At 39.7% G+C, this 27,657-nt stretch overlaps 1 protein-coding gene across 1 annotated transcript; it reads left to right on the top strand.

Annotated features, from left to right (window-relative positions):
• The first annotated feature begins 974 nt into the window (after nucleotides 1-974).
• On the top strand, nucleotides 975-27,590 carry waslb (WASP like actin nucleation promoting factor b). Its single transcript, XM_060889589.1, has 11 exons — nucleotides 975-1,495; nucleotides 14,664-14,798; nucleotides 18,190-18,276; nucleotides 19,893-19,989; nucleotides 21,005-21,028; nucleotides 22,415-22,601; nucleotides 22,924-22,966; nucleotides 23,900-24,053; nucleotides 24,222-24,703; nucleotides 25,950-26,058; nucleotides 26,684-27,590. The coding sequence occupies exons 1-11, from the start codon at nucleotides 1,391-1,393 to the stop codon at nucleotides 26,740-26,742; spliced, it is 1,482 nt and encodes a 493-aa protein (XP_060745572.1). The 5' UTR covers nucleotides 975-1,390; the 3' UTR covers nucleotides 26,743-27,590.
• The last annotated feature ends 67 nt before the right edge of the window (nucleotides 27,591-27,657 follow it).

The raw sequence follows: 27,657 nt of genomic DNA on the forward strand, positions 1-27,657 counted from the left end.
AAAACCATAGACCATAGATTTAGTAAATAAAAAAGCCTCAAACAAGACCGTAAGAGGTTATCACTCTGCGGCAGAAACCAAACATAAAAAATCCCTTCGTATTCTTTCTGTTTATATACACACTGTAGATATCTCTTTTGTATTCACATACAGTCACATCACCATGAATTATGTTATTATGTTAATGTCTGTGAAAAGTCACATGGTGTTTGTTGCATATAATAAAATGAAAAGTATATTTTTGTTGTAAATGATATATGTGACAATATATATCTGAATATTAACTGATATTTGTTGTTATATAAAGGCTTATTGGGTAAACTTTAATCCCTGTATTGATTAAAATGATGCATATCATCTTGTCTGACTTTTTCACAAGACGTTTCTCTTAGGTATAATGAGTTATAACTGAAATTATATATATATATATATATATATATATATATATATATATATATATATATATATATATATATATATATATATACTTTACAGATTTTTCTATATACTACTATCTAGTCAACGTAACGTGTAGTCGTTCACTTTTTTGCCCCAACTATATAACAAAAACCACACCAAAGCCCTGAAACTAGCACACAAATTCTGGATGTTGGAAAACAGAGACTGGTTTCAACTTTCACGCCTTTCACTGGGAAAGAAATCACATATTTCTGAAGCACATTTTAATCCACTCCACAATAATCCGCCCTTTTTTTCCTCTCCCAGTCTTCCCACTTTGACTGAACCTTATAATAAACAGACACTAATAATCCCACACTGTCGTTTTGTGCGATTTTACTCGTTATTAATTCATTATTCTTGCTGTAAAACAAGTCAGACAGACTTGCTGCTTGTTGTTGTTGTATTTTCTATTCCAAGCCAAGACACTTCAGACATTGGATGCTTTCCATCAGAGGTTTCCTTCTTGTGATTGACATCACACGTCATCCCTGGTTGACTCCCTTGGCTCCACCCACCTACCTCCTTACAGACGATCAGCTTACGGAAGTACCTGCGTGTATGTGTGTGTAATCGTATGTAGCGTGTGATCTGGGGTATTTCTTCACCTGCCCCAGACATATGACTGACTCGTAAGCCTTTACATTCCCTACAGACGTTATTCCAGTCGTGTGATTGTCAGTGTTTCGGCTCAGACTGCTTGCCATGATGAGTTCCTGGATCCACAGGACACAGTGAGGAAGGACCCCATGGAAAAACACTAGGATTCCGGACCGCTACAGAACTTATTAGAACATAGAGACACATTGTGCTTTAGCAGAACAGACGCAGAAATGAAGTCGGACCGCAGGCCGCGGTGACCGAGTCAATGATCACAGGTTTTATTCATGCGATAATAATTTTTCCTGCAGTGATTTAAATAGTCAGGAAGATGAGCGGACATCCGCCGCAGAGGCGACACACTAACGTGAGCTCCAGGCTGCTGTCAGGACCCGAGAACGATACACTGTTTGTTCACCTGGGCAGGAAATGTTCTGTAAGTTTGTAACAACTTTTTATCAGCTTTATTCTTTCGTGCGGAACTCTGGGTTTCTGTCCGGATCAATAACAATTATTCAGCTGTTTATAACATGTTCCACCGCGCAGGGACTTATTATTATTATTATTATTATTATTATTATTATTATTATTATTAACTAGGTCACACTGGAGGTAGTTTTAAGGCCTCGTGTTGACACATTCTCACCAGAGTCGCTAGCTAAGCTGGTTAGCCCACTTTTTTTTCCGCTTTAATTAATTAAGTAAATGGTTTTGTTCGTTTTAAAGGTTTTGTTTTGTTTAAATAAACTTCATAAAAAAGCAAAAGAAGATTAAAAAAAACTCATCTCGTGTTTTTACCGATTTATTTTTCACACACACATCTATTCTACCTGTAACACACACACACACACACACACGTCTATTCTACCTGTAACACACACACACACGCACATCTATTCTACCTGTAACACACACACACACACACACACATCTATTCTACCTGTAACACACACACACACACACACACACACACATCTATTCTAACTGTAACACACACACATCTATTCTACCTGTAACACACACACACACATCTATTCTACCTGTAACACACACTCATCTATTCTACCTGTAACACACACTCATCTATTCTACCTGTAACACACACACACATCTATTCTACCTGTAACACACACACACATCTATTCTACCTGTAACACACACACATCTATTCTACCTGTAACACACACACATATATTCTACCTGTAACACACACACACACACATCTATTCTACCTGTAACACACACACACACATCTATTCTACCTGTAACACACACACACACATCTATTCTACCTGTAACACACACACATCTATTCTACCTGTAACACACACACACATCTATTCTACCTGTAACACACACACATCTATTCTACCTGTAACACACACACACATCTATTCTACCTGTAACACACACACACATCTATTCTACCTGTAACACACACACACATCTATTCTACCTGTAACACACACACACACATCTATTCTACCTGTAACACACACACACACATCTATTCTACCTGTAACACACACACACACATCTATTCTACCTGTAACACACACACACACCTATTCTACCTGTAACACACACACACACATCTATTCTACCTGTAACACACACACACACACACACACATCTATTCTACCTGTAACACACACACATCTATTCTACCTGTAACACACACACATCTATTCTACCTGGAACACACACACACACACATCTATTCTACCTGTAACACACACACACACATCTATTCTACCTGTAACACACACACACACACACATCTATTCTACCTGTAACACACACACATCTATTCTACCTGTAACACACACACACATCTATTCTACCTGTAACACACACACACATCTATTCTACCTGTAACACACACACACATCTATTCTACCTGTAACACACACACACATCTATTCTACCTGTAACACACACACACACATCTATTCTACCTGTAACACACACACACACATCTATTCTACCTGTAACACACACACACACATCTATTCTACCTGTAACACACACACACACATCTATTCTACCTGTAACACACACAGACATCTATTCTACCTGTAACACACACACACACATCTATTCTACCTGTAACACACACATCTATTCTACCTGTAACACACACATCTATTCTACCTGTAACACACACACGCACATCTATTCTACCTGTAACACACACACGCACATCTATTCTACCTGTAACACACACACACGCACATCTATTCTACCTGTAACACACACACACGCACATCTATTCTACCTGTAACACACACACACGCACATCTATTCTACCTGTAACACACACACACACACACGCACATCTATTCTACCTGTAACACACACACGCACATCTATTCTACCTGTAACACACACACACACACGCACATCTATTCTACCTGTAACACACACACACACACGCACATCTATTCTACCTGTAACACACACACACACACACGCACATCTATTCTACCTGTAACACACACACACACACACACACATCTATTCTAACTGTAACACACACACACATCTATTCTAACTGTAACACACACACACACACACATCTATTCTACCTGTAACACACACACACACACGCACATCTATTCTACCTGTAACACACACACACACACACACACATCTATTCTAACTGTAACACACACACACATCTATTCTAACTGTAACACACACACACACACACATCTATTCTACCTGTAACACACACACACACATCTATTCTACCTGTAACACACACACACACACATCTATTCTACCTGTAACACACACACACACACATCTATTCTACCTGTAACACACACACACACACATCTATTCTACCTGTAACACACACACACACACATCTATTCTACCTGTAACACACACACACACACACACATCTATTCTACCTGTAACACACACACACACATCTATTCTACCTGTAACACACACACACACATCTATTCTACCTGTAACACACACACATCTATTCTACCTGTAACACACACACACACACACATCTATTCTACCTGTAACACACACACACACACATCTATTCTACCTGTAACACACACACACACACACATCTATTCTACCTGTAACACACACACACACACACACATCTATTCTACCTGTAACACACACACACACACATCTATTCTACCTGTAACACACACACACACACATCTATTCTACCTGTAACACACACACACACATCTATTCTACCTGTAACACACACACACACACACACATCTATTCTACCTGTAACACACACACACACCTATTCTACCTGTAACACACACACACACACACACACACCTATTCTACCTGTAACACACACACACACACACATCTATTCTACCTGTAACACACACACACACACATCTATTCTACCTGTAACACACACACACACACACATCTATTCTACCTGTAACACACACACACACACACACACATCTATTCTACCTGTAACACACACACACACACACACATCTATTCTACCTGTAACACACACACACACACACATATCTATTCTACCTGTAACACACACACACACACACACACACGCACATCTATTCTACCTGTAACACACACACACACATCTATTCTACCTGTAACACACACACACACATCTATTCTACCTGTAACACACACACACACCTATTCTACCTGTAACACACACACACACACACACACCTATTCTACCTGTAACACACACACACACACACACATCTATTCTACCTGTAACACACACACACACACACACATCTATTCTACCTGTAACACACACACACACACACATCTATTCTACCTGTAACACACACACACACACACACACATCTATTCTACCTGTAACACACACACACACACACACACATCTATTCTACCTGTAACACACACACACACACACACATCTATTCTACCTGTAACACACACACACACACACATATCTATTCTACCTGTAACACACACACACACACACACACACGCACATCTATTCTACCTGTAACACACACACACACACACACATCTATTCTACCTGTAACACACACACACACACACACACATCTATTCTACCTGTAACACACACACACACACACACACACACATCTATTCTACCTGTAACACACACACACACACACATCTATTCTACCTGTAACACACACACACATCTATTCTACCTGTAACACACACACACACACACACCTATTCTACCTGTAACACACACACACACACACCTATTCTACCTGTAACACACACACACACACACACATCTATTCTACCTGTAACACACACACACACACACACATCTATTCTACCTGTAACACACACACACACACACACACATCTATTCTACCTGTAACACACACACACACACACACACACATCTATTCTACCTGTAACACACACACACACACACACACATCTATTCTACCTGTAACACACACACACACACACACATCTATTCTACCTGTAACACACACACACACACACACATCTATTCTACCTGTAACACACACACACACACACATATCTATTCTACCTGTAACACACACACACACACACACATCTATTCTACCTGTAACACACACACACACACACACACACATCTATTCTACCTGTAACACACACACACACACACACACACACACATCTATTCTACCTGTAACACACACACACACATCTATTCTACCTGTAACACACACACACACACACATCTATTCTACCTGTAACACACACACACACACACACATCTATTCTACCTGTAACACACACACACACATCTATTCTACCTGTAACACACACACACACATCTATTCTACCTGTAACACACACACACACACACATCTATTCTACCTGTAACACACACACACACCTATTCTACCTGTAACACACACACACACACACACACACACACACATCTATTCTACCTGTAACACACACACACACACACACATCTATTCTACCTGTAACACACACACACACACACACCTATTCTACCTGTAACACACACACACACACACACACACATCTATTCTACCTGTAACACACACACACACACATATCTATTCTACCTGTAACACACACACACACACATATCTATTCTACCTGTCTCACACACACACACACACACACACACACATCTATTCTACCTGTAACACACACACACACACACACACACACACATCTATTCTACCTGTAACACACACACACACACACACACACACACACACACATCTATTCTACCTGTAACACACACACACACACACACACACACACACACACATCTATTCTACCTGTAACACACACACACACACACATCTATTCTACCTGTAACACACACACACACACATCTATTCTACCTGTAACACACACACACACACATCTATTCTACCTGTAACACACACACACACACACATCTATTCTACCTGTAACACACACACACACACACATCTATTCTACCTGTAACACACACACACACACATCTATTCTACCTGTAACACACACACACACACACATCTATTCTACCTGTAACACACACACACACACACACACACACACATCTATTCTACCTGTAACACACACACACACACACACACACACATCTATTCTACCTGTAACACACACACACACACATCTATTCTACCTGTAACACACACACACACACATCTATTCTACCTGTAACACACACACACACACACATCTATTCTACCTGTAACACACACACACACACATCTATTCTACCTGTAACACACACACACACACATCTATTCTACCTGTAACACACACACACACACATCTATTCTACCTGTAACACACACACACACACACATCTATTCTACCTGTAACACACACACACACACACACATCTATTCTACCTGTAACACACACACGCGCACACACACACACACATCTACCTGTAACACACACACACGCACACACACATCTATTCTACCTGTAACACACACACATGCACACACACACATCTATTCTACCTGTAACACACACACACGCACACACACACATCTATTCTACCTGTAACACACACACACGCACACACACACATCTATTCTACCTGTAACACACACACACGCACACACACACATCTATTCTACCTGTAACACACACACACGCACACACACACATCTATTCTACCTGTAACACACACACATGCACACACACACATCTATTCTACCTGTAACACACGCACACACACACATCTATTCTACCTGTAACACACGCACACACACACATCTATTCTACCTGTAACACACACACACGCACACACACACATCTATTCTACCTGTAACACACGCACACACACACATCTATTCTACCTGTAACACACACACACGCACACACACACATCTATTCTACCTGTAACACACACACACGCGCACACACACACACCTATTCTACCTGTAACACACACACACGCACACACACACATCTATTCTACCTGTAACACACACACACACACACACCTATTCTACCTGTAACACACACACACACACACACACACATCTATTCTACCTGTAACACACACACACATATCTATTCTACCTGTAACACACACACACACACACATATCTATTCTACCTGTCTCACACACACACACACACACACACACATCTATTCTACCTGTAACACACACACACACACACACACACATCTATTCTACCTGTAACACACACACACACACACACACACACACATCTATTCTACCTGTAACACACACACACACACACACACACACCTATTCTACCTGTAACACACACACACACACACACATCTATTCTACCTGTAACACACACACACACACATCTATTCTACCTGTAACACACACACACACACACATCTATTCTACCTGTAACACACACACACAATCTATTCTACCTGTAACACACACACACACACATCTATTCTACCTGTAACACACACACACACACACATCTATTCTACCTGTAACACACACACACACACACATCTATTCTACCTGTAACACACACACGCGCACACACACACATCTACCTGTAACACACACACGCACACACACATCTATTCTACCTGTAACACACACACATGCACACACACACATCTATTCTACCTGTAACACACACACACGCACACACACACATCTATTCTACCTGTAACACACACACACGCACACACACACATCTATTCTACCTGTAACACACACACACGCACACACACACATCTATTCTACCTGTAACACACGCACACACACACATCTATTCTACCTGTAACACACACACACGCACACACACACATCTATTCTACCTGTAACACACACACACGCACACACACACATCTATTCTACCTGTAACACACGCACACACACACATCTATTCTACCTGTAACACACACACGCGCACACACACATCTATTCTACCTGTAACACACACACACGCACACACACACATCTATTCTACCTGTAACACACACACACGCACACACACACATCTATTCTACCTGTAACACACACACACGCGCACACACACACACCTATTCTACCTGTAACACACACACACGCACACACACACATCTATTCTACCTGTAACACACACACATGCACACACACACATCTATTCTACCTGTAACACACACACACGCACACACACACATCTATTCTACCTGTAACACGCACACACACACATCTATTCTACCTGTAACACACACACACGCACACACACACATCTATTCTACCTGTAACACACACACACGCACACACACACATCTATTCTACCTGTAACACACGCACACACACACATCTATTCTACCTGTAACACACGCACACACACACATCTATTCTACCTGTAACACACACACACGCACACACACACATCTATTCTACCTGTAACACACACACATCTATTCTACCTGTAACACACACACACGCGCACACACACACACCTATTCTACCTGTAACACACACACACGCACACACACACATCTATTCTACCTGTAACACACACACACGCACACACACACATCTATTTTACCTGTAACACACACACACACGCACACACACATCTATTCTACCTGTAACACACACACACACACACATCTATTCTACCTGTAACACACACACACACACACACACACATCTATTCTACCTGTAACACACACACACACACACACACACATCTATTCTACCTGTAACACACACACACACACACACACACATATCTATTCTACCTGTAACACACACACACGCGCACACACACACACACACACACACACACACACACATCTATTCTACCTGTAACACACACACACACACACATCTATTCTACCTGTAACACACACACACACACACATACATCTATTCTACCTGTAACACACACACACACATCTATTCTACCTGTAACACACACACACATCTATTCTACCTGTAACACACACACACACATCTATTCTACCTGTAACACACACACACACACATCTATTCTACCTGTAACACACACACACACACATCTATTCTACCTGTAACACACACACACACACACACATCTATTCTACCTGTAACACACACACACCTATTCTACCTGTAACACACACACACACACACACACACACACACCTATTCTACCTGTAACACACACACACACACACATCTATTCTACCTGTAACACACACACACACACACACACACATCTATTCTACCTGTAACACACACACACACACACACACACACACACATCTATTCTACCTGTAACACACACACACACACACATCTATTCTACCTGTAACACACACACACACCTATTCTACCTGTAACACACACACACACCTATTCTACCTGTAACACACACACACACATCTATTCTACCTGTAACACACACACACACACACATCTATTCTACCTGTAACACACACACACACACACACACACACACACATCTATTCTACCTGTAACACACACACACACACACACATCTATTCTACCTGTAACACACACACACACACATATCTATTCTACCTGTAACACACACACACACACACACATATCTATTCTACCTGTCACACACACACACACACACACACATCTATTCTACCTGTAACACACACACACACACACACACACACATCTATTCTACCTGTAACACACACACACACACACACATCTATTCTACCTGTAACACACACACACACACACACACACACACATCTATTCTACCTGTAACACACACACACATCTATTCTACCTGTAACACACACACACACACACACATCTATTCTACCTGTAACACACACACACACACACACACACACACACATACATCTATTCTACCTGTAACACACACACACACACATCTATTCTACCTGTAACACACACACACACATCTATTCTACCTGTAACACACACACGCACACACACACATCTACCTGTAACACACACACACGCACACACACATCTATTCTACCTGTAACACACACACATGCACATCTATTCTACCTGTAACACACACACGCACACACACACATCTATTCTACCTGTAACACACACACACGCACACACACACATCTATTCTACCTGTAACACACACACACGCACACACACACATCTATTCTACCTGTAACACACACACACGCACACACACACATCTATTCTACCTGTAACACACACACACGCGCACACACACACATCTATTCTACCTGTAACACACACACACGCACACACACACATCTATTCTACCTGTAACACACACACACGCACACACACACATCTATTCTACCTGTAACACACACACACATCTATTCTACCTGTAACACACACACACGCACACACACACATCTATTCTACCTGTAACACACACACACACACACACACACACACACACACACATCTATTCTACCTGTAACACACACACACACACACACACATCTATTCTACCTGTAACACACACACACACACACACACACATCTATTCTACCTGTAACACACACACACACACATCTATTCTACCTGTAACACACACACACGCACACACACACATCTATTCTACCTGTAACACACACACACGCACACACACACATCTATTCTACCTGTAACACACACACACGCACACACACACATCTATTCTACCTGTAACACACACACACGCACACACACACATCTATTCTACCTGTAACACACACACACGCACACACACACATCTATTCTACCTGTAACACACACACACGCACACACACACATCTATTCTACCTGTAACACACACACACGCACACACACACATCTATTCTACCTGTAACACACACACACGCACACACACACACACATCTATTCTACCTGTAACACACACACACGCACATCTATTCTACCTGTAACACGCACATACACACGCGCACACCTATTCTACCTGTAACACGCACATACACACACACACATCTATTCTACCTGTAACACACACACACACACATCTACCTGTAACGCACACACACACATCTATTCTACCTGTAACACACACACACGCACACACACACATCTATTCTACCTGTAACACACACACACGCACACACACACATCTATTCTACCTGTAACACACACACACGCACACACACACACACATCTATTCTACCTGTAACACACACACACGCACATCTATTCTACCTGTAACACGCACATACACACGCGCACACCTATTCTACCTGTAACACGCACTATGCCAATGCCTTTAGTCTCTATCACGTGTAAGGGAACTACAAGGTGGACTTGAGAGACTTTGATGGTTTATATTCGTGTGTGTCTGTAAAATATATTCATTTAATACAGATAAGCAGCAGTAAATCCTTGTGCTGAGCTGGTGTATTATACAGTATTACAGCTTGTGCTCTTAAGAATGTAGAAATATACTTCACTATTCCAGCATCTTCCTCTAATCTCTAATGATCTAACATTCTTCATCATTTGTCTTCTCAGTTTATATAACTTAGGGATTTTATCTTTTATCTACACCAAGTGAAGTGGTGTCTGTAGGACCCAGCCCTGAAATAACTGACCTTTAGGTAACGCAAGCCTCAGATCCAGATTATGCTGCACTTCCTCATTCCAGTGTGTTACCTATGTTGTGTTTAGACAGGTGAACGTAGCTGTTCTAGGAACAGTCCTCGTAAAAACAAAACAACTTCCTACTCAGTCAGGACAAAGTTCAGAGAAGTAAAACTGCACTTGCGCAGTAATGTATTTTGGGCATAACAACATTTTCCATATTTCTGTGTTTTGTTTGTCTTTTTTTTATTCTGTGTAAATATTGTTTGATTCATGCAGCAGCGATGAGCAGAGCACCGCACGTTTACTTCCTTTTTTCCGTAACTAATCGCAGACTTGATTTTTTTTCTTCCATCAATACCCTTGTTGTTACATGATCAGTAAGGCAGTGTTGAGGACTGCTTAAGAGAGTGTTTTGTTGTGGCAGAGCAAATGGCTTTTTATTTGGCAAACAAGGTGAGGAATAAGAATGAGGCTCCACTGCGGCATCAGCAGAGTCGCAGGAAGTGCTGTGATTGACTCACGAGCACCTGTGGCTGGAAAATACTGAATGACTTTGCTGAGGTCGTCTTCTTGGAAGCAAACCCAGTGTTTGCTGCTTTTAAATGTAAAACCGGTGTTGAAAGGGTTTAGGAGGATTTGGGTTATATGTGCTGCTAAAGAAATAGCCACAGATTTCCGTTTACCCTTAAATGATTTGAGGCTTATGGATTGGACTAAACATTGGTCTTATGCACTGTAAACATCAACTAGATTTGTAAAGTTCGTCGCGACAAACTTTGATGTTGGCTTTGACGAGGCAAGTATTCGCAAAGGCCGGTGCTTTTTGGAGGCGAGTGGACATAAGGTTCAGTGTTACTTTTGGAGTCAAGTGGACAGAAAGATAGGGTGCCAAAACATTTGGAGGCAAGTGGAGACGAGCATGTGACATCATCAGAATACACGTGAGGAAGTTCCCCTCATTGTTCTGAGTGTTTTGATATGTCACATGTCCATGTTGTAAAAAGTTTTTTGATTTTGCATATTTTGGGGGCGGGGCTGCGGCACAACCGGAAGGCCAGTCGGTACACCAATGTAAACCTTTGTTCAGAGTATCACCCTAAAGGAGCTGGTCGAGTTTGGTGTAGATAGTTTGAAAGCTTGCCGAGTTATAAACCTCCAAAGTTTATAATGGGAGTCTATGGGGAAAAAAAGGCCACTTTGAGACCCGGTACCGGAAGTACCGGTACTCGGATCGCTTATAAAAGTCATAGCAACAAACTTCAGACCAGCGTCTACAACATATCCGAATTTGGTGCATGTGGCTCGAAAGCTCTAGGCCGCATTAAATTTTATAAATTTTTGTCTAAGCTTAAATAGGAAAACAGAATGTTGACTTCTACAAAGCGACATAATTATATAAAATAATATCCCAAAAAAATCTGACAATTCATTTTTAATGTTTTGTTTTGTTTTTTGTTTTGTTTTGTTTTAAATCCTTCGATGGGGCATACGAGTCCCTTTAGATTTGCTGTACCTCCCGTCAGATGTTCACGCGTCCGCTCAGCACGTGACGGGATATTTTCATAGCTCAGAACAGTGAAGCCGCAAGTTCAGTTGGACACTAATGAAAGCAGATGATAAGAACTGAAGGGATTGGATTGATCTGAAACAGCATTTCCTGTTACATCCAGAAACAATCACTGATAAAGATTATGATGAAGGTCACAGGAACATTCTGAATTCAAATCAGCCAATCGCCTCGGGTTGTAAAATAGAGCTTGTCGCTGTAATGAGCGCCTGAACTATAAGTCAAGCAATACATGTGTTCTGTGATATCAGCTCTATTTTGTTAGACGTTATAAAAATTTAATAAAAGTCAAGTTGTTGGTGTTAAACCTCTGTGAATCTGCTAACCATTACACCTTAATTGTTTGTGTTTATTGTTTTATCTCAGTGTCTGTTTATCTCTGTATGTCTCTACTGAGTTCCAGGTACTGTGATAGTTGAACGTGTAAATCGCCTCACAGTTTCCTCCTCCTTCTCCCATCTTCCCCTACATGCTGTTAAGCATCTATCTTGGTTAATTCAAGCTTCTTTTGCTCTTTAAGGTTAACAAGCGTCTTGATGTGCCTTTTTTTTTTTTGTATAGTCCATTTGCAACTCTCACAGTGACAACGTCAGAGACTGTACTTCAGCGGACATAATTAAAGCAAAGAAAATGATCCAGTAATACGAGTCAGCAATAAAAGGCCTCGTTTGATTTCAGGATGTCTTTAAATCCTGATGTATCTCAGAAATTTGGACGATATTCGGATTCCAGTCCACTAGGAAAGGAAATGCCAGTTTTCCAAAAGATTTTTTTTCTCAAGGTCTCTAATATGGTAGTCATTACACACGGATGTGACAAGTTACTTTGGTGCGATACCTGTATTATTTCATTTATTAGAAGTCCAGAATGAGGGTATTATTAACCCTTTAGTCCACCTGTGCACTGCGGAAGCCTTGATTAACCACAAAAATGCTATTTTAAAGTGTCACCCTGAAAAAGACTGCAGCTTCTAAATAAATATTTGACACCGTTGTTCTTCCGTCTCCACAGACTTTGGCATCCGCCGTGGTGCAGGTCTACGCAGCAGACGGAAACTCATCCTGGACCAAAAAATGCTGTGGTGTGGCCTGTCTGGTGAAAGACAACTTTCAGCGATCGTACTTTATCAGGGTATTGGATATCAAAGTAAGTTCACATCAGATGTTTTAGATACTTTATGGGCTTCTATCCATCAAGTATTAAGCACCAACACAATTAGATTTACTTCTTTCCTTCAAGATTTTATGCACATTTTGGCTACTCACTGGGTAGTGTTACAGTTTTAGGCCATCCTTAAAAATATTTTGGTTTGCAGTAACAGTAAAAAAAAAAAAAAAAAAAAGGTCGGTATTTAGGTCTATATATTTTTTTCCAAGTTTCAATGTAAAAAAAAAAGTACAATATTGGTGACGGTGATTACGTAGGTATGAATTTAAACAAATTAGCATATCGTGACGTCACTGACTGGGTCTTCAACCCGTGCCTTTGAGCGAATCGTTGCAAACCTCGTTTTGATGCAGGCTATATAAACCACAAACAAATTTGTTTGAACGGTGACCGCGAACATTTTGTTTACTGCAGCCGCAGCCATCGTTACCAAGCGCGAACCGTCGACTGACAGTGAATGAGAGGATGAGACGAAGCGAACACACAGGCCATAGTGTGACATCCGTTAACCAATAGCGTAAACATAGATGACGTCACAGGTTTTTTTTTTAAAAGAAAGAACGTTGCCTTCATTTGTATGTAGGCCTGGGCAATTTATATATTTACAATACTTACTAAAATATAATTAATATTATTTTATTGCTCTTGTATTAGTTGTTTGAAGAGTAAAAAAAAAAAAAAGGTCTGTCTTAACGCAAATTTACACCCGGCAAGTCAGTCGGACTTGATATTGACTCAAACATTTGAGTCAGTCCAAAATTGACAGGGTCGGTCGGGTTACGGCAAACAAGAATATTTTTAAGGATGGTCTTACATTAATCTCAGTCACAGTGTAGTATTTGTTTGTACCTCACCACTGACTTCCAAACTGGAGTGTCCTGCACAGAGCCCTGACTCTGACCCCACTGAACACCGGAACAGCCTCTGCACCCCAGACCGCCTCATTTAACACCAGTGTTTGATTTCACTAAAGCTCTTGTAGCTGAACGATCACAAATCCCCACAGACACGCTCCAACATCTAGTGGAACTTTTAAACTTTTACTTGGAGTTTACTCGTTTCTGCCGACGCTGGAGTCAGTTTTCTCTTTCTCTTCATTTGGGTTTGGTTCTTTCTTAATGGTAGATCATTGCACATTATGTGGTTACCCAAAAGAGCCATGCTGCAAAAATTATGCTCATGTCGCTGATGTCTGAATCTCTTGGAAGCCAAAGACGGGTGTCAGCTATGTGCTTACAGCCTTGGCTTTAACCGTCTGTATGATGCCACATTGCCATTTTTGACACAACACCCACAACTGGCAAATTCTGTGTCAAAATTGGTCCAAGCCTTGCAGCTTGAGCAGCATAGTATTCTCAATCTCTTTAGTGAGCTGCTGTGACTGATTCATACAGCAAGAAGCTCAGAAAGCACCCTAAGTTATGCTCTAGATGAATTATGACCTTCCATCAGACATGTATACAGGGGCACACATTCTGGCTAATATGAATAGTAATCAGGATGGATGTAGCTTGGTTTGGTGATTATTTTTGGTTTGTTTGTTTGCCTGTGTATGATTTACCATTTTAATCACCAGTTATTTAATTATTCAGCACCGCTAAAAATACCCTTTTAGCCACAAGAGTCCCTGACTAAGGGGTTGTGGATGATTGGCTATAAGTGATGCTCACTGCTTCTTGTGGATTGGGTGAGTAACATGGAATGATCCTTATGTATGTAACCATCATTCCATGGACCCAGGATATCTGCCATGGTTCTTTGTCATTCAGAGCCGGTGCTGGCTCACTAAGAATGTTTCAAGGACAATGACAATATTTATTGCATGTGCTGCATTATACATCACCGAGTGACGTTTTTTGGATTCTGCACTCTGCATGCATGCTTACAATTATTTTCTCACTGCTCCTGCTGCTTATCCAGGGGTTATTTAATGGTAACCTGCATAACTAACATCCTCAAAGTTTACCCAACCCTTCTGCAGTTTATTTTGTGGATCACAGACCCGATGTACATCTATAGTCTTGGTCTAAGCCTATTGACAAAAGGCTGACGAGATCCCTCACATGGATTACATCAGCTGTGTTTGACACCTTGCCATTAGACCAGAGTCTAGACACTTGCATTTCATGTTTTAAAGTGCTGACCTATTCATAGATACGTGCAGTTTTATAGCAAACTGTTTTGAGCTTATTACATTATTAAACATTCAACAGAAATGTATTTAGTTTAGTGTTTTGGAAAGGCTACTCCCCCCTTTAAATAGTCAATAGCATTTAGCTTACCTAAAAGTCTAGTCGAATCCAGACCAACATCCAACGTTCGATGGCTAAAAAAAATTGGATCGAACATCATCTAATAGTAACTGTAATAACATTTACAGTTTAAAGCAGAGAATAAACTGACTCACTGCTAGCTGCTAGCATTTAGACAACCTAAAGGCAAACATGGTGATACTAAAACAGATGATAGGTGATACAGGTGATACAGAATAGCGTAACAGATATTGCGTCATCAGGTGGGCGTGGCCTATTTGATAATCTAACCCTAGCCGTAGTTTTTGGTTGTTTGTTTATTTTCGAAAATAGTTTAACTGTAAGATAATAAAGCATAATAGATATAAAATATGAAATCTACCTGTATGACTGTTTTGTCCTTCATTATACATCGTAGGTACACTCTGCAGATCAAGTTAAAAAATAGTTCAAAACCTGCATAGATTAGCTGTCAAGTAAATTAGATGTTTGAGAGAGTAAATCTGGGTATGTTTTTTATGCATATGACGTGTAAAGATGGGAGTATTTACTATAATTTGATGGATTCGCAATTGTCTTGTACTGTTGAGTGTACAGTAAAAAGTTTAATTATGTATGTCATAAACTATTAAGATCTAGTGACACTTTGCACGTCTGTCCAAAAAATCCCTTCAAGGCACCAGGAAGCACAGCATGAGTACTTTGAACATAGTACTTTCACAGCGTGAAGACTAAATTAGATCATATTGTAATAACTGTGTTTGACTCGCCTTTATGGCTGGGAACAAGACATTTCCTTGTGGAGCCTTCCCGAAAATATTACTGAATAAATAAATGTACTTTATAATATACTGTATACACACTGGTCAGTGTTAATTTGTGTATTTTGTCTTGTATTGTCTGTTTGCACTGTCTTTTGTCTCACACTGTTGCAATAGGTTGCACACTTTGTGTTTAGGACTTATTTCCTTAGCTGTGTGTTTTATGTCGTTTTTATGTAGCACCACTGGAGAAATGTCGTTTTTTCATTTCACTGTGTACTGCGTCAGGTATATATGGATGAAATGACAATAAAAGCTTCTTGACCTGACTAATGTAATGCTTCAATGCTTCACCAGGATGGCCGAACCCTGTTTGAGCAGGAGCTCTACAACAACTTTGTAATGAACAGTTCCAGACCCTTCTTCATGACCTTTGCAGGAGATGTAAGTTTTTATACTTTTATATACGTATAAAGTGTTAACTGTGAGAGTGGTACTGTATGATATTAGGCATATTAAATTATTAAAGGTTGTTCTGTTTTACTTGACTTGATTTCTATTCCACAGAAGAGCTATAAAGTGAGCCGAGAGATTCTAGTAGATGACATTACGTTGTTTTAATGTTAGATGCTAGATAGCTAACAAGAAGCTGGAAAAGTTTACAGCCTACTATACAAACCCAAACGCAGTGCTTTGTTTAAATGCTTAATAGAGTTAGTTTTAAGAGATATTGTTTTATTATCTTTTTATACAGCATCAAGTGAGAAATCAGTTCATTTGGTTTTGTCTGTTGATCTTGCTATAATAGGTGACTATGAACATACTGTAAGCTTTCGTTGTCTTTAAGTGATGTCTAAAAGTTTGGGAGTAAGGAGCTTGTATGGAAATGAGTAGAGATGTACGGATACCACTTTTTCTCTTCTGATCCGATTCGGATACCAGAGTTTGCCAGTATCGGCCGATACCGATCAGATATCTGTGTTCTTTTCTACCTTTAAAACTAAAGAATGTAAACAACTCGCTTAGTTATTAAGATTTATTTGTTTCTGGCAAAGAAACAGAAAAATGCCCGTTACTGGATGAAAAATGAAAACACAAGAAACCTTAAAGTATTAATGCAGTAGCAAACAATACTTTTAACAGTTAGTGCTATAACAATCTAAACCATATATACTGCAATTATTAAATTAAATTATTTTCTGAAGAAAAGGCAATATTTTAAAGTGAATCTTAAATTAGAACTCTTGAAACACAACGCAAAATGTATTAAACAGTAAACCTTGCACCCAAATGAGCGACATGTTTAACCCGCTGAGGTAAATGGAAAGGGCGCCTGCTAAACTTGCCTGTCTGTCGCAGACGGTTGTGCAACATATTTCCTATCAAATTTATTATATTTATTTTCATTCATGCAATTTAATATATGTGTATTTTTCTTATAAGTTTAAGCAATAGTCTATGATGTTTTTCTGTTATTAATAAACCACCACGGGCATGGGCGTCGGAAGTAAATAAAAAGTGGGCGTGTCCTGTCCCACACACATATAAAGGTTCCGATGCCCATGGATCTCAGGAAGCAGGAGCGGTCAATGCTGTAGGTAAAACACGGAATGGAGTTTAATTTATTAGGGCATTCCTCAAGCAGAATGGATTCGACTGGCGGCGCTCTGAAAAGTAATAAAAAAAGTCATGCGCTGAATAGAGACTGTAAAAGTGGGTGGGTCCAATATTATTGGTCTTAAAAAGTGGGTGTGTCCTGTCCCACCCACATATAATGGTTCCAACGCCCATGACCACGGGTATCGGATTTGGATCGGTCACGCACAACCGATACCCGATCCACTCAAAATGCTTGGATCGGCGTCGATACTGATCCAAAATATCGGATCTGTACATCCCTAGAAATGAGCGTGACATGAATAGTGGATGTTTACTGATGACCTCTATTTCAAGGCTTCTATTTCCACGCTTTGTAGAAGCAGCAAATATTTTCTACTTGCACAACATCTTATTGGCTTTTATACAGTGTTTTTGATCAATTCATTTTTACCCCAAAACAGAACTGTCAGATTGGACTCAACTTTGCAGACGAGCAAGAAGCCAAGCAATTCAGAGTAGCGACCAACGACTTGATGTCAAGAAGAAGTCGGAAAACCGGTAAGCACTGACTGAGATTCATGCCAGATATTCATTGCATCACAAAAGTGCATCTAAATTTGTTTCACCTTAAGATCGAGGTTCCTATTTTCTTCAATATGGCAGAAAATCATAGATGAGCTGTTGCAGAGCAAAACAAATGTAAAAACAGCTTTATATGATGATTTGCATTGTAGTAGTGGCATGAAGTAGCAAAGTACTGCATCAAATCAGCACAAATTCCAAACTACAAAGTCATTCTTTACATCCCTGTGCATTAAGCAGACAAAACACATCCCTGTACACAAGGCTGTGTGATTGTGTTTGTGCTTCAGGAATCTTCCTTTCAGAGGCATCTGCAAAAATCCAGCTAGGACTGCAAATTAATCTTAATTAAATACTGTGACATTTTAACTGTATTAATTATATCTTTTTAAACATGAGAATCTCTCTCTCTCTCTCTCTCTCTATCTTTCTCTGTCTCTCTCTCTGTCTCTCCCTCTCTCTCTTTGTCTCTCTCTCTCTCTCTTTGTCTCTCTTTTGTCTCTTTCTCTCTCTCTTTCTCAATGTCTCTCTCTCTCTCTCTCTCTGGTGTTTGCTAGAACATCTCTTTCTTTTTGTCTCCATTGCATGCTCTCTTTTTCTCTTGCGCTCTCTTGTTTCACTGTCTCGCACTTCATTCTCATGCTCTTTGAAGGTGATTTGAAGGTTCTTTGAAGTCTTTGCAGCTCTATGGACTCCAACCAAGACAGCCTGCTTATGATTACCTTTGCTCATAACTTTATTTTTTTTCTTCTTCTTGAACTCTTTCCTTCGTTAATTTCTTCTGCGTGTCTGCTGACTCACTAGGTTATGACCACATGAAGCATCCATAACAGCTGCTTGTGATTGGGGCATTCTATCTATGAAAGCGTGTCCTTCCAGAAATTTCACAAAAGAAACCTCAGCTTCTCTCATCTCAGTACATGATGCTAAAAGTACACTAACAACTCATTTTGTATATCACAATCATGGTTATATTGCTTCTGCTTTTCAGAAAGAAGAGCCGAGCCACCAAATGGTAGGTTGAATTTTAATCCAAACTTGACCATTGTTGGTCTTGCTACCAGATGTAACTTAAATGAAGTACTGTAGCTCCTCCTCTCCTGTTGCTGAAATGTTAGACTTAGAGACATTTACTTAAACAACCAGAAACCCAGTCACAGTGCAAATTAGCACTTTAAACCTTTTTAATACATGCACACAAAAATTATATATATATATATATATATATATATATATATATATATATATTTATTTATTTATATATATATATATATATATATATAGATAGAGAGATAGAGAGATAGAGAGAGAAATTATGATTAGAAGTCCCCCCTGCCTGGAGACTTCTAATCATAATTTCCTTGAAATCTTCCAGAGAGCAGCTTAAATCAACATTCAATCATGTGCTTACTAGTAAAGAAGAAACTCACACAGCACAAAGTTTCTCCAACTCGAACATGTATAGCAGGTCAACTGACATGCATGTTAATGTTAGCATAACACTTGGCATACTCCTAAACACCAGCGCTGTTGAGAATAAAACAAACAAAAAGCCAGAGGTACCTCTAAAGAAGTTGGATAGGCCAACAGCTCGTATAAAAAGTGTGAGGAATGAAGTATTGGGACATATGTCCCCTGGTCTGATGAGATACAATCCCTGTGGGGAAGCATGGTGGTAGCATCATGTTATGGATATGCTTTACATCAGCAGGGCCTGGTTAACTAGTCAGTCTTGGGGGCAACATTTTATGGAGACAAATTAACATACCAACAGGTCACAATAACCTTAAGTATGCGGTCCAAAGCTACACTACAACAAAGTGGCTCAAAATATTGTGAATGTTAGAATGAACCAGTCAGATCCTTGCTCTCAATAGAGGCTGTGATTTTGTTGCAAAACCTGACCAGAGGCCTCAATCTAGTCTGACAGCAACGAATTATGAGCAGCAGGCAAAATAACTGGGGACTAAATGTTGTTAATGTCAAAAAGGCAAATGCTAAAAGGTTTAACAGCTTTTTACCGGGTTGTTTCAGGCATCCTGACATGTCTTTTAAAAATGCTTTTGTACTCTCCAGTTTTGTGCAATTTTATAAGAAAATGATGCTAGTACATTTTTCTTTTAGTACCTGATTCTCAAGATAATTGCTGACAGCCAGCATTCCTTTCTTCCCACGTTTGAAAACAGTTGTCTATTGCATAGTTTTCTTTTGTTACTGACGTACACAATAAAAGTTTAGAAATCTAAAATTAGTATTCAAAAAAAAACAACAACATTAGAGTGCCTAAGATATGAACAGAGTAATATGTACATAGTGTTATCTAAACAAATATCCTTTGCAGCTGCACTATAAGGTGACCCTGTTCTACATGTTCTAGCGGTAACAGAAATGTGTCCTTTAGTCGCAGAACCTACACTGCCGATGGCGACGGTGGACATAAGGAACACCGAGATAAACAACACTCGACATACCAACAATTATCAAGGCAACAATAACCTCCCCAGCAACTTCAGACGAGATAAGGGCAAAGGCAAAAACAAAAAGAAGAAAATCACAAAGTCTGAAATTGGCTTGCCCAGCAACTTCAGGTGGGTCTGTTATTTAATGTTGCACAGGTTTTTCAGATGTCAAATTGTCATGTGGAGAAACTACAATAATTCCTCCTGGTTATGTCGTCTTAGGGATTATATTAGTAAGATTCCACTTTTGGATTTGTGTGTTTTTATTTTGTTTTTGTTTTTGTTTTTTTTTATTTCCTTAACGTTGCATTAAATACATGCTGATAGATGAATAGATCCCCAACCTTCGTAGTCTCCTGAACTTGGAGGATGTGCACCAGATGTTGGGATGACTGTTGGACATATAGTATAATACTAGGAGCCTGATCTTTGTGTATGTTTTTTCTGTCAGGCATGTTGGACATGTAGGCTGGGATCCTAACACAGGATTTGATGTAAGTATTTTTAAATCTTTATTTATTTACTTATTTATTTTGAGTCATTATACTAATGTTCTACTTTCTTTTATACTGACTGGTAGCTGTTCAGGAGATGTGAAGTTCCATAAACACATAATCAGACTCATAAAATAGTTCAACTTTAGCTAACATGTAAGCTAACTTTAGCTAACACTTTCATCTAACAAAATAGATGAGTAAACTACAAGGAAATGAATTCCTAGCTTTAAAGGTCATGATCAAATTCATTTAAATGTTTTAAAATGTCTTTTGCTTAAGAAGGTGACATAACTGTTTACTTGGATCCATAGTCAGCTCATTAATTGGCTAAAATGTCAATCGATATTGTAGTCACATTGAAAAGGGGGTTTAAAATCCAGTTGCTTAAATTACTTCAGGAGATCTGAGGCTTTATTGATGAATAATCACAATCACAATACCTTCTTCTGAGGTAAAGACATGCAAACATAATAACACAAGGTAGAACCCAGGGAAGTAGTGAGCAGTTATAACAAGCTGAATTTGCACGCGGGTTTCAAGGTTTCTCAAATAAACGTTCTGTTTTTTTTTTTAACGTGTCTGAGAGCTGATGTTACTCTAACTATGATCAAATTATTAGCATTGGATGTTCAGACTTCTATTTACATATCTGAAAGGTAACTATTTACACACTTGATGTCCCGCTGTGTGTGTGTGTGTGTGTGTGTGTGTGTGTGTGTGTGGTGTTCCTGTAATTTTACTACATATATAAAGTATATGGATGTCATATAGTATGTTGTGTATGATGCCAGAGAATGCAAACTGATTAATTAATTTTTAAAATTATTTTTTTATTATTAATTTTTAGTTTAATAAATTAAACTAATTTATTTAAATTAGTTGGTTTTTCCCCCCTCACTCCCAATTATTTGCTTTCTTGTACATTCCCAGGTTAATAATCTAGACCCAGAACTGAAGAACCTGTTTGACATGTGCGGTATTTCTGAAGTCCATCTAAAGGACAAGGAGACGTCAAAAGCCATATATGATTTTATTGAGAAAAAAGGAGGAGTGGAGGCTGTAAAGAACGAGTTTCGTAGACAAGGTAAGAGTGTGTGTGTATATACCTTTGTGTGCCTTTTAAGTGTAAAAGTCTTTACCTTTACTTAACATAATGGTACTTTTCAGATCCTTAATGGTAACAGTATGGTAGAGATTATATAAGAGGGTTATATTTTGTTTGCTAAACTGTTTTGCTTTTATCTCCTTCAAGCCCCTCCTCCTCCCTCTCGTGGTGGTCCTCCCCCACCTCCACCCCCGTCCCGTGGACGAGGAGCTCCACCTCCTCCACCTCCCCTCAGAGCTCCTGCTTCTGCTCCTCCTCCTCCTCCTCCTCCTTCTAGACCGGGCATAGGAGTCCCACCTCCTCCTCTTCCAAGCAGAGGCCCCCTTCCACCTCCACCCATGCCTGCCGGCATGGCCCCACAGGCTCCACCTCCTCCACCTCCCCCACTCTCTGCCGGAGGAGCAGCTCCTCCTCCTCCTCCTCCTCCACCTCCACCCCCACCCCCAGGACCACCTCCACTCAATTTCGCTCTCCCAGGATCGGGTTCAGAGGGAAGGTCTGGGCTCCTGGACCAGATCAGAGAGGGGACGGCGTTGAAGAAATCAAGAGAACAAGAGAAGTTGGAAACAGACGGGGGTGGACGAGGTGCACTTTTAGACCAAATTCGACAGGGCACCAAGCTCAAAACAGTGAGTTCACATGTGCTGCTTCACCATCATTCATTTCTGGATCATGAATGATTTAATTGATATTAAAGAGGGCTTTACATTCATATATAGTTTCATTATTTTGTTATTGTCTCAATTAAGTATCCTTAAGCTCATCTGTAATGATTATGATTATAGAGAGCTGCAGGGATTGTGGATATTTTTGTAACCTTCATTCTGGTTCCCTCAACAAAATAAACTAAGCTCTCTGACCAACAAAGGTTTATGATTCTGATACGTTTAGTTCATCAAGATATTGATAAAAAGCTAACTCTTTATCTTTATTTAAAAACATCTTAACTGATAAGGATCCTCTGTGCTTTTTAAGTGCATGAGTCTGAGTACAAACAGTTTAAGTATATACAGTACGAGGCTATAGTAGATGTGTTTTCATGTTCGTGGTGATGTTTAATGTCTCAGAAAGCCTCTGTAGTAACTCAGTAACTTAACCACCTGTGCGTATCGCACGACAAGTTTTAAAAATCACAAGTGGGGTTTTGCTGATGTATTGTATGTAGAATAATAAAGCAGTATATATCTTGAGCTTGTGTTCACTGTAGGCTCTTGTTATTTTAGGCTTTTCACCAAAAGAACAATTCAGAAAACTTCAGGACGATGGAACCGGAAGTGCAAAAATGTTACTGGATTTTAGGACTCGTACATCAGACCTCAGATTCTGATTAAACTTATACAAATAGCAATATTCATATTTTTTTTTTTTTTTTTTTTTTTTTTATATATATAAAATGAATGGAAATGGAATTATTGAATAAGTATACACACCTATTAATTATTACTTGAGTGGAACGGGGTGTGGATAGAGCATTATTATTATTAGTAGTAGTAGTAGTATTAGTATTATTATTATTATTACTGCTACTACTAATAATAATAATAATAATTCCCATAGTGGAATAACTGCCCCGCTATTCTCGGGATACTCGGCAGCCTTCTACAGATCATCGTGTGGAGAAATGCAAACATACAGTATATTTTGCAGGCATCATTTAAGACGAAATTGAAGTTTGACTGAAAGTCTAGAAGCAGTTGGATTGGAATGATTTCTTCTATTTCTGGAGAAGAAAATCTAAATTATACATTATAATAGTGTTAAAGTACAGATGTAAATAGCAGAAGAAACAAAAGAGTATATTTAAAAAATGATCTTGCATTTAACAGTCACATTCTTCTGTCTGACCGACTGTTTCTGACTGCTGTGGTTTTGTAGGTAACAGATGGTCCTGAACCGGCACAAGCATCTCCTGACCCTACAGCAGGAATAGTGGGAGCTTTGATGGATGTGATAAAGAAGAGGAGCAAAGCCATTCACTCTTCAGGTGTGTAACACACACACACACACAGAGAGGTCACCCAGCACTGTGCATCATGCACACATGACATGATGGGTGTGACAATCTGACAAATTGGACCTTGACAATTGGTAGGTTCTAGCAAGATAGTCTGTGCGTCTGTCTGCGTGTGCGTCTGTCTGCGCGTGCCTGTCTGTCTGTCTGCGCGTGCCTGTCTGTCTGTCTGTCTGCATGTGCCTGTCTGTCTGCGAGTGCCTGTCTGTCTGTCTGTCTGTCTGTCTGTCTGCGAGTGCCTGTCTGTCTGTCTGCGAGTGCCTGTCTGTCTGTCTGTCTGTCTGCGAGTGCCTGTCTGTCTGTCTGTCTGCGAGTGCCTGTCTGTCTGTCTGCGAGTGCCTGTCTGTCTATCTGTCTGCGAGTGCCTGTCTGTCTGTCTGCTAGTGCCTGTCTGTCTGTCTGTCTGCGAGTGCCTGTCTATCTGTGCGTGTCTCTGTTCACGTGTGTCTATCTGCATGTGTATCTGTCTTTTTGTCTGTCTGTGTGCACGTGTCTGTGTATGTTTTTTGTGTGTTTTCTATACCTCTAATTTGTTTCTGTGTACAGTGAGTTCATTAGCATTTGATCCTCCAGTCTAACTAAAACAATTTTTCCACAGATGACGATGATGACGACGACGACGACGACTTTGAGGACGAGGAAGAGTGGGAAGAATAACAGCTCTTTCTCCCTTCAGCTGAACACACTAAAGTGACACTAAACTGTTTTCTGTCTCTAATTTGTACTTTGATTGCCATGTAAATGATTCTCTCTTTACTTTTCTCTTCATCTGAACTTTTCTGTGCATCTGAAAAGGCTTGCCGTGTTTTATTTTACTCAAGGTTTCTTTTTCTTTGTTTCGTTTCCTCTCTTGTTTTTTCTTTTGCTCCATCTTTTACAGACAAGAAGTCAGAGGAACAAAGTTGGAACAGTGTTTCCAGCTTCTACTAGACACATAAACACTATTTTCATACAGCGTTCTTTTGTACCTCACATTTTCTATATACAGATTCTAGTGTGGTGTCATTATTTTCGTAAAAGTTTGAATTGTATATTTTTACATACATTAAAGAGGAAATCTTCTATGTGAACCGAGAGAAATATCAGAGATATGCAAAATAACATTATCATGCTTGAGGATTTATTGCACCATCAGTTGCTATAGCAATTGTACTTTATGGTTCTGGTTCTCTTTCCTTTTTTTTTAATTGACCTGAGACCCAGTTATATTTTATTTCTGATATTCTGAGAATTGTTGGTTTATTTTAGTCAACTCGGTAAGCGTATATTTAAAAATAAACTAAATGCAAACTCAGCCTTAAAGCTTTCATTTTATCACACTAATGACAGATATGCCGTGATGCTTTACTAATTTCTCATTGAGATCCGTCATTAAACTGACTACAGGCTAAATGCAATCTTTTTACCTTTTGATTTGTCTAAGATTTATGTTTGTATCAGGAAACAGTGGAAATTGGATGTGTTGAGATGAGATATATTAAATTGTGCACTCAGATAAATGTCAATATTTATAGTGTCTGTTCATTCTTCATTTTGTCACATATCCGTAAGAGCATGGTGAAATCTTTTCTT

Source organism: Tachysurus vachellii, chromosome 16 (assembly GCF_030014155.1).
Source record: "Tachysurus vachellii isolate PV-2020 chromosome 16, HZAU_Pvac_v1, whole genome shotgun sequence".
NCBI classification, from domain to species: domain Eukaryota; kingdom Metazoa; phylum Chordata; class Actinopteri; order Siluriformes; family Bagridae; genus Tachysurus; species Tachysurus vachellii.